This window comes from Petaurus breviceps, unplaced genomic scaffold, assembly GCF_028583685.1.
Source record: "Petaurus breviceps papuanus isolate PSGF00001 unplaced genomic scaffold, PetGlider_PUasm1.0 90808, whole genome shotgun sequence".
Lineage (NCBI taxonomy): Eukaryota > Metazoa > Chordata > Mammalia > Diprotodontia > Petauridae > Petaurus > Petaurus breviceps.
Window position 1 is genome coordinate 2,337,124 of NW_027187349.1, and position 10,791 is coordinate 2,347,914.

General features: G+C 39.9%; 1 protein-coding gene across 3 annotated transcripts in view; it reads right to left on the bottom strand.

Annotated features, from left to right (window-relative positions):
* Positions 1–10,458, bottom strand: part of RSPH3 (radial spoke head 3) — an 84,034-nt gene extending 73,576 nt beyond the window's left edge. The window contains exons 1-3 of one of the 3 annotated variants that reach the window (XM_069070342.1): positions 9,140–9,275; positions 8,805–9,049; positions 3,624–3,711 (exon numbers count right to left, since the gene is read on the bottom strand). In XM_069070342.1, coding sequence (XP_068926443.1) covers positions 3,624–3,711; positions 8,805–8,920 — 204 coding nt within the window. In that variant the 5' untranslated portion in view covers positions 8,921–9,049; positions 9,140–9,275. Of the gene's footprint in view, positions 1–3,623; positions 3,712–8,804 lie in introns of all 3 variants that reach the window. The other 2 variants (XM_069070340.1, XM_069070341.1) reach the window with 2 other exon arrangements.
* Between the last annotated feature and the right edge of the window lie 333 nt (positions 10,459–10,791).

Genomic DNA, 10,791 nt, shown 5'->3' on the forward strand with positions numbered 1-10,791 from the left:
TGGGAGGCTTGTTTTTCAGTAGATACTTTTTGATTGGCCAGTGGGTCAATAAGGTTGTTACATTCTCTGAGCCAGGAGAAGGCTTTATAAGCCCTGATGTGTAGCTTTGTTTTGGGGCTCACTTTGAGAAGTGTTCTGTAAATTGATGAAACTCTGGGAAGCCATTGTTGAGAGTCCCCCGGCTTTGAAACCCAGATGTTGATTTAGTATGGATGTAATGGTTGGACAGTTTGGAAATGTCTACTTGATCTGTTTCTCTGTCTTGATAATTCTGTCTGTATACTCTGAAGTTCAGGGTGCTGACCTTTTTCCCCTGAACTAGGTAAACGATACATATTTGACTGATTAAAGTAAGCTTGTTAACCCATTTTGAGTTGCTTTCCTTTATCAAAAGCAGATCCAAGAACCTGTATTGGCAGCCACCCTGGGGACGCTGGGGTGCTTGCCACTACAACAGGCTACTCCATCTCTTGTCTCGTACCTCATGTCTGGAATGCTTTTCTCTTTACCTCTACCTCTTAGTTTCTACGGCTTCCATCAAGCCTCAGATCAAACCCTGCCTTCTTCAGGAAGCCTTTCCCTGGCTCTTCAGCTGCTAATGTTTCCATCTCTGAGATCACCTTTCATCTAGTCTGTATCTTATATGTACTCAATTATTTACCTGCTCACCCTCCCATTAGAATACAAGCTCCTTGCAGGCAGGGGTGATTTCTGCCTTTTTTTGTCAACCGAGCAGTCAGTACATTCTAAAGCACTTAATAAATGTCTGGATTAACTGAGTCTGGGTAAGTCATTTAAGAACTCTGAGCCTTAGCTTCTTCATTTGTAAAATGGGAGAATACCACTTGTACAAGGTTTGTTACGAAAGCACTCTCTAAAACTTAATGCAACTAAACAAAATGGAGTTCTTTTTATTTTACTTCCAACTTAACATTTTATTGTTTTAAATCTCCATGTGCTATTTATTATTTTAATGTGCCTATATGACATAGGCCCTATGTTTTTATTCCACTATTAGACAGACTATAAGCTCCATGCAGAAACTAAGCCTCATCTCAATTTTGAATCTCCTCTAGAGCTTAAACACTAATAATTGAGCAAACTTTTCCTTTATCCTTCTCACACTCCTTAGAAGAAGGCGCATCCTCTCACCAGTTTTTGCCCTTGCTTCTCCGTTCTCTTTTTTATACTCTCTCCTTTGGTAATTTCATTACCTCCAATGACTTCAATGATCACATCTATGCAGATGATTTAAAATTATGTTTTACTTTGGAATCTCCCCTGGAGCTCCAGAACTGCATCTGCACCTATCTGATTTTTCCATTTGGTTATCCTCCAGGTACCTCAAACTCAGCAAGAGTCTAAAGTTGTATCTTCCCCCTAAACTTTTTCTTATTCTAACTTTTCTATTACTATTGCTGGTACTACCAGTTTCCTAGGCACCCATGCTTGAAACCATGGTATCACTTTGACATCTGATCCCCCCACAACCCAGAGGGGTTGTATCCCATGTCAAATTTAAGGAAGCACATTGACCAGAACTGTTTAGGTAAGGTAGGCATGGATAAAGTGTAATGTGCACACATGGGGGGAGTATCAACATCTATGAAAAAGAAATCCAGTTAAGTATATATGTGTATTCTAGTGACAATCATTGCACATGATTGTTTCACTATTTGTCACTTGTCAATTTAGTTTAAAAGGGCAAAGGTGGAAAAGAAGAAGTACACCAATAGTTTTTTTTTTTAAACTAAGCTGTAATAAGAGAAAAAATAGGTGGTTTTACTTTAAGGCTAATTCTTGCACTTGAAAAAAGCAATACTTTTTAGTGTTGTTACATGAGTTTACAACTAGCACAATCATTGGATTTTGTAAAATATATTTTTATTATCACCATTAGAAATTAAAAAATATTCACTCCCATGTTAGAAAGTTAAAGTGTTTGAAAAACATGACTTGATGATGGGTTAGGTATTACAAAGAATGTTTAGTTAAAGGGTCTCAAAATCATATCATGTGAGGACCGGTTGAAAAAGTGGAGGACATGGGGCGGCTAGGTGGTGCAGTGAATAGAGCACCGGCCCTGGAGTCAGGTGGACCCAAGTTCAAATCCACCCTCAGACACTTAACACACACACAAAACTAGCCGTGTGACTTTGGGCAAGTCACTTAACCCCAACTGCCCTCCAAAAAGCAAAAAAAAAGAAGAAAAGAAAAGAAAAAATGGAGGATATGTGTGCCCCAGGGATTTTATATTTGTGTGTATGTATATGTATGTATGTATATATGAGTAGCATAATATATATTATATTATAGTAGGCTTCAAAAAGTCAATGACACAAATACAATACAAAAGAGGTGACTAGACAGCAATTCACTGGAAAAAGATCTGGGGATTTTAGTAGATTTTAAACTCAATATAAGCAACAGTATCATACAGCAATCAAAAATGCTAATGTAATCTTAAACTGCATTAAGAGAGACATACAGTTCTACTGTTTTTTGCCCTGGTCAAACGACATTTGGAAAACTGGGCTCAGCTCTGGACACATGCTAGGAAACAGACTGATAAACTGGAGGAACATTCAGAAAAGGGTGACCAGGAAGGTGAAGGGCCAGGTCAACTAAAGGTCTGATGAAGGAAATGAAAGATGTTTAACTTGGAGAAGAGCAGATTTAGGATTACGGAGCTGGAAGGGACCTTACAGGTCAAGCCCCACAGTCTCATTGTATAGGTGAGGAAATTGAGGCCCAGTGAGGTGAAGTAAACTGCTTAGTATCACAGAGCTGAGGTGGAGTTCAAATCCAGGTCTTCCCAAGTCCAAGTCCAGCACCCTATTCATTATGCTGCCATGGCAGATGGTTTCAAGTATGTGAAGGGCTATCTCATAGAAGAATTAGCTTTGTTCAGTTTGGCCATTGAGGGCACAATGAAAAAAAAAATTAGGGGAAATTAGAAAGGGAGATTTCGGTTTCATGTAAGTGAAAACTTCCTAACAATTAAAGCTGTTCAAAGGTGGAATGGGCTATGGTGGAAAGCAGTTGGATCCCCCTCAAAGGTCTTCAAGGGAAGGAAGAACAAACACTTGCTGAATATAATGCTGAAGGGATACTGTTCAGATAAGTATTCGATTACATACTCTCTGTGGTCTCTTCCAATTCTGAAATGCTGTGGTTCCATGATATACAAACATAGTTCCTTACTTTTTTCAGGGTTTATAAATGAAAACGAATATATTTAGGCATGGATAAGTAACCAAAAATATACATAATAAAAATGTACATTTTCACTGATCTTGGGTGGGGGAGGAACCTATGTCAAATAAATCTACACTGCATAGGTGGTTGGGGAATATACTGTTTCAGAAAATCCTACAGTATTTGAAACTTATTTTTGGTATATAAAAATATAAAATAGTCATAAATAAATTATTAACTTTTATATTTCTTTATTAAGATTTGTTAAGATTTATATTTCTTTATAAAGATTTACATAAGATTAACATATATTTCTATTTCTTGAATGACTGGTAATATTTTGTCATGGCAACAAATAATATAATGTTGTAAAATACTGACTTATTTTCAAATTACAATGATATTCAAATACAAATTGCACTTACCGGTGGAAATGTATGTAGAGCATAAGTGTTGCCTCGTATAACCCTTCTGTCATACATAATGTTTCCATAGCGAATAGGTTCTTCTTCTCTAGAAAAAGTCAAATTTAAAATGACCACTAGTTATTAACTGTTTTTTTTTTTGTAGAGCTGAATTAAGTATTGATAGCATTTATTCCAGGATAAATATTTTAAAAGAATACTTTTCTTACAATACAGTCTATATGTGAAAACTGGTCCACTTACAAATAGAGCCCACTAGGCATCAGTGATAAATTGCTTCACTTGGGGATTTGAAACAAATTAATAAAAGAACCACTTTTATGCTTATTAAATAAATTAGTATTCTCACTATTGTTTTGTATTTAGGTTTTAAAAAATGAATCTGATAATCTATTATCACCTCAGTCTTAACTATATATTAAAAATTAATTTGAAAAAATCTGTTTCACTAAAGTTCTATTCTGATACATCACTGAAAATGGGAGATAATGCTTTGAGCTTTCTTAAAGGCACAATAAAATATCTAGCAAGTCTTAGTAAGTCGAAAAGGTTTTGCATATGGGCCCAGTGACACTATGCCTATTTCTCATTCAACTCCACATGTATGTCTTTATCACACATATGTACAAGGAGGTACTATGCTAGATGCTACAAAAACAAAAGAAAAAAATTAACCAATTCCTACCCCTAAAGAACTTATCTACAAATGGGATATGAGATACACACAGATAAATACAGGGTTCCAAATCCTAAGTGCGGAAAGGCCCAGCATGGACAATTTGCCACCAAATAATTTTTTTGTAAAGACCATTCCTCAAACAGATACAAATATACTACTCCCCTCAGCCCTTTATAGCCCCTCTCTGCTTCTGAAGTGGCAGTGGCAGAATGCTAAGGATCCACAATCTTAAGATATCTCTTAACATTAATTTAACTGTTAAATTAACTTTGGAATTGTCTTATCTTGACTCTTCATTCTCCTTCCACTTTTACCCAAACCCAAGGTCGATAGGTTCTATCTCCACAATTTCACTGTTTGCCTCTATCCTCTTTCTCTCTTCACTCACAGCCATAATTTATTGCTAGGTTCAAGTCATTATCACCTCGTCCCTCCAACAGCCTCCTAAATAAATGGTCTTCCTTCTCTTACAATCTCATCCCTTTACAATGCGTATCCTTCACAAAGCTAACAAAACAATCTTCCGGAGGCACCGATCTGATCAGATCATTCCACACTAGCACTACGATAAAATATAAATCAGATGTATTTCAAAGATTTGATTCTCGAGGGACCTTAAAAAGGGTACCTCATTTTAAGCAAGGTGATTGTCTTTCCTGGCAGAGAGTTTGTGAATTCTTTGGCTTTTTTCATTGTGGTGAATTTTTGGTATCAGCTAAGCTTCTCCAAAAAATAATAATATTTAGTCCTTGTCTTCTTTCTTCAAAACTTATAGGGGAGTAAAATATAAGACTGTAAAAAGTAGGAAGGACAAGATTGTGAAGGCTTTAAAAATCAGGGAGAATTTTGCATTTGTTCCTGGAATTAATAGGGAGACATGCTGGAATTTACTGATCAGGAGGGGTAACAGGTAATCACCCTCAATTACATTGGAAGAACTATAGGAAGATCAGTCTGTCAGGAGGCTGGAGTGGGGAGAGTCAAGTCAGGGAGCTCGAGCAGCCAACTACTATAATAGTCCTGGCATGAGGTAATGAAAACCTGTTCAAGGGCAGTGGGGGAGGAAAAAAGGGGATTTGGCGATAGATGAGAAATTTTTGTGGTGGAGAGGAGAGAGATGAAAGTAAGAAGTCACACCTGGGTTAAGATTACTAATCTTAGGAGTGTCCTTGTCTTAGGGACAAAATATTGAATTCTGGTACACTCGGCAGCTTTTGCATCATTGATGGGCTTTGATTTCTTCCCCTATAAAGTGAAGCTAGATTAGATTACCTCTAAAGTTCCTTCCACCTCAAAATCTAAATTCCAAAAACATCCTGATGCTTTTTTCAAAGAGCAGAAACACTAGACCAGACAAATAAACCTTCCCAACAAGTGTGCCTTACCTTAAGAAAACCTAGAGATGAATATCTCTACTTACAAGAACAGATACTATTCCTATCACAAAAAGATTCAGTGTTTCTAAAACATTATCAAACTCTTAAAACTAGCTAAGTTCAGGAATTCCAGATTGTCTTTTAAACACTTTGGCTGGTTTTCTGCCCAGCATCTCAACTGTGTCTAAAGTCAAGCTTTGTCCCCTAATAACACATTCCTTTCTGACTTCACAATTTTTGCTCCAAGTCTTTTCCCCATTCCAATTCATCCTCCACTTAGCTGTCAAACTGATCTTCCTAAAATGCACATCTGACCAGATCACCCTCTCACTCAATAAACTCCAGTGGTTCTCTATTACTTCTAGGATCCAATGTAAAATCTTGTTTGCTTTTCATAGACAAATCACCCCTCTAGCTTTCCAGTCTTCTTTCACCTTCCTCCTCTTCACATACTTTGATCCAGTAACACTGACCTCCTTGCTATTCCTCAAACAACACACTGTCTCTCCACCCTTGGCATTTACACAGCTGTGCCCATTCTTGAAACTTTTCCCCATCTCATCTCTGCTCTTTGCTTCCCTGGTTCTCTTTGAGTATCAGCTGAAGTTCCACTTTCTGCAAGAAGCCTTTTCCCATTCCCGTTACTGCAAGCACCTTCCCTCTGTTGATTACCTCCATAAATTTTGTTTGTACATAATTGTTTGCATGGTCTCTCTCATTAGACAGTAAGCTTAAAAATAATCAATCAAGGGGTGGCTAGGTGGCACAGTGAATAGAGCACCAGCCCTGGAGTCAGGAGGACCTGAGTTCAAATCCAGCCTCAGACACTTAACACTTACTAGTCCTGTGACCTTGGGCAAGTCATAACCCCAATTGCCCTACCTTCCCCACTCCAAAAAAAAAAGGAATAATCAACCAATAAGCATTAATTAAGGGGCAGTTAGTTGGTCCACTAGATAGAGTTTTGTGTTTGGTGTCGGGAAGACTCAGCTTCCTGAGTTCAGATTTGGCCTCAGACATATACTAGCTGTGTGACCCTGGGCAAATCACTTAACCCTGTTTGCCTCAGTCTCCTCATCGGTAAAATGAGCTGGAGAAGGAAATGACAAACCACTCCAGTATATTTGACAAGAAAACCCCAAATGGGCTCAAGAAAAGTCAGACATGACTGTAAGGAATCAACAACAAACATTAATCAAACATCTACTATTTGCCAGGTCCTGTGCTAAGTCCTGGGTACACAAAAAAGAGGGAAAAGACAAGTCCCTTCCCTCAAGGAGCTTACAATCTAATGAGGGAGATGACATGTAAGCAAATACATAAAAAGCAAGCTATATAAAGGATAAATAGGAAATAAAAGAGGAAAAGCACTGAAATTAAGAGGCATTGGGGAAGGCTTCCTATAGAAGGTGGAATTTTATTTGGGACTTTAAAGAAGCCAGGGAGGTCAGGAGTTGGAGTGGAGGAGGGAGAGCATTCCAGGTATGAGGGATGGCCAGAATGGATGTCCCCTGCCCAGAGACAGAATGTCTTATGCAGGAAAAAGGCAGGAGGCCAGTGTCACTGGTTCAAAGATTATGTGGTGGGGACTATGGCGCAAGGAGACTAGCAAGGTAGAAGGGGGCTGGGGTTTAACATTGTGCCTGGCATATAATATGCACTTAATAAATGATAAGTGACTTTTGCATGTACTTACATGTATATATGTAACCAAGTTTCCCCCACTGATCATAAACTCCCTGAGGTCTGGGACTGTTTTGCTTTTGTCTCTGTACTTCCAGCACCCAGAACAGTGCCTGACACTTACCTAGCAGGTTAATTAATGCATGGGCATTAAGTAACTCCTAATTCAGCAGTATAACCAACTTTACTTTTACTTCCCCTTAACATATTCCAGGTTTTTGCCAAACTGAACAATGCTCCAAGTTTCCTCATTACCATCCTGCCTTCTCTTACCTCTTTGGCTCATGCCAGTCACCACATCTGGGACAGGGTCACCAGCCCCTCAATTTGTCTACTGATGTTCCCCTGTTTTTTTATGCTCCAACTCAGGTACCACCACTTCCTTCAAGAAGCTGACTCCAAATTACCCTGCGGAAAATGAATCTATTCTTCCCTACATTTTTTGCCATGGTCTCTGGTATTATGATAATTTGTACACATGTTATTTCTCCCCCATTACAATGCAAAAAGTTCTTTGAGACCAAGGTCTGTGACATATCTTACAGGAACTAGACCAGTGAATGTAGGAAACTATACTTTTACAGGTCAGCACTTTTTTCTGTAATTTAAAGTCTTAAAGCAGGAGTTCTTAACCTGGAGTCTGTGACCTTGGTTTAAATAAAAAAATTCTGATAACCATGTTTCAATACAATTGGTTTCTTTAGTATTTATTTTATGAATTTAAAAAACATTTTGAGCAGGGCTCGACAGATTTATCCGACTGCCAAAGAGGTCATGACACAAAAAAGCTAAGAACCTCTACCTTGGAGTTATCTAGAACACAAAGAGGTTAAGTGGCTTGCCCAGGGGCACATGGTTAATATATATCAGAAACTGGACTTGAACCTTGTCCTCAGTTCTTTTCTTAGTCCCGAGCCATCATGTTGCAATAAATAATACTATGTGGTTTATACAGGGCTACTCTGCAATTCTCTGGCACGGACTGGACACTTCTGCATGTCCCCACTCGCTGTCTCCTGTGCCTGGAATGCTCTCCCTCCTCATTTCCACCTCTTGAGTCCCAGGTAAAGTTGCATCTTCCACAAATAAGCTTTCCCTGGCCTCCTTAATCTTAGTGCCTTCCCTCTGACCTATCCCCAATTTATTCCATATATCTTGGTTTGTTTATAGCTGTTTGCATGCTGTCTCCCCCATCAGACGGCGAATTCCGCAGAAGCACGAAGTCTTTTGCATCCCCGACACTCAGCCCAGTGACGGGCATATAGAGTACATGCTTAATAATTGCTTGCTGACTTGTATTCCCTGCGACTCGCCAGGGCCTGGAGCTTCCTAAGGGCTTCTGGCGGAAGCACGTGGAGGGGAGTTCGCGGGTGGGGGCGGGGTGGGGCTGGCTGAGGACTCGGGGGTAGGGGGAAGCGAGGAGCTGGGGGATCGGTTACTCACGACGACCCGAAGCACTCCCGGTAGCGGCGGCGCTGGGAGGTCAGGGCTCGGGGCCGGCTGGAGTAGGTGTAGGTGCCGGCGGGTCTGGGGCTGGAGTTGGCCACGGTGGAGGTCATGGTGGCGGGAGTAGGCCTCCGACGGGTCGACGGGCTTGGCTGGGAAGCAGCAGAAGGCTGTAGAGCTGGGCGGCCCCGCGAGCTACAACTGGTGCCACGAGCAGAAGCTCAGTGGCCGCAGAAAGTGGGCTGGGAGGAGAGGGAAGCGGCTTGGTCCCGAGGAGGTGGTCGGGGCTCCGCTCCACTCCAGTGACCCTGTGGATGCCGCACAATGCTCACCTGTAGCGACCGGCATGGTTGCTGGGCAACGGGGAGTTCTGTCTTTCGCTTGCGTCTCCAAGGTAAGCAATCCCGGGAGTCAGGGGAGAGAGGCGGGGCGCGCTACTTGACGTCACTTCCGGGCGCTTTAGCCAATCTTGTTGCTCTCCACTGCCTCCTCCGAGCCACGCCTCCAGGGTTTGGGCAGGCGTAATAAATGGAGGCCTCATTCTCATTCTCTTCGAGACACGTGTTAGTGTGTGTGCTCCCCTGCTGTGCCCTCTGTGTTTTCTGCATACGACTCAACCAGTCTTAAGGGACCTTCGTAGGGCTGCCAACATTTTCATTCCTCTTCCCTTTTCAGCTTTTCTGCTCCCACCACCACCCCATCCCCATCCCAAAGTAAATTTCTTGAGAGCAAAGACTTTAATTTTTGTCTTTTTATTTCCATGCATGCTCTTTAAATTTCCAATTAAGCCAACACTTATTAAACATGCCATATTCAAAGTACCTAGGAGAGTTTAATAAATGTTAGTTGGATTGGAAAATGAACTCATTGGATCATGGAGAAGACCCTCAATTCAACCAACATTTATTAAACTCCCTTGGTACCTTAAACATGGGGTGTTTAGTAACTGTTGCTTGAATTGGAAAATGAACTCATCTATTTTGAACATAAGGGAGTTTAATAAATGCTTGTTGAATGGAAGGCCCTCTCCATGCTCCTACGAGTTCACTTTTGGGGCATTGTTGAATGTTGATGGAACTTCTGATAGTGATGTCCTTTGCACCACTGGTTTTTTAGCAAGAGGGTTAGAAGACAGGACTAGAAATATAGATAATACATTATTTCTTTAATTTTTTGACAAGAAAGTTATTTGCAAAAATTAAGTAGAAAGAATTGTTTATTTAGAATTTATCAAAATCACTATGAGTTATTATTATGATGTTGTTTGCAGCTTGAATCCTATGTTCATGAGAAAAGCCACAAATTATATCCAATGACTATGAGACATAATTCATAAGCTCTTGCCACAAGGTGTCAGTAATTCTTTAGAAGCTTTTGCTAAATGTAGCAATACCCAATAGTTACACCTTATTTTTTAGAAAATCAGATGTGGGAAAATCCAAACATATTATGTAAATTACATTCTTTTATCACATAATAAGCATGCATTATATGAACATAATTATGGTATGATTACTTTTAAAGATTTTTCTCTTTAAAGAGTTAGTTTCTAGTGCATTTAACATATTTTGATTCTTTTTTTTTTAATTGATTGACATTTCTCTTTCTAGGAATATGCCAACTGTATAACTCAACAAACATTTAGGTTTTATTATTTATTGTTACTGATTATTTATTGTTACAATTATTTATTGCTACTAGAGAGCCATTCTTTGGTTCAAGTCCCATTTCTGACAAACATTGTCTTTGTGGGGAGGCAGCATGGTGTGGTGGATAGACTACTGGTACAGGAGTCAGAAGAACTTCATTCAAGTCCTACCTATGACACATTCTGACTGTGTCACGCTGGGCAAATCACTTAACCTCTCAGTGTCCTAGGTATCTCTTTAAGACTAAAAGCTGCAGAGAAAGTGCCAGTATGCATTGGTAGATGGAGTTTTCTCACCTGGGAATTTCAGTAAAATTCCAAATCCTTATCCTTAGA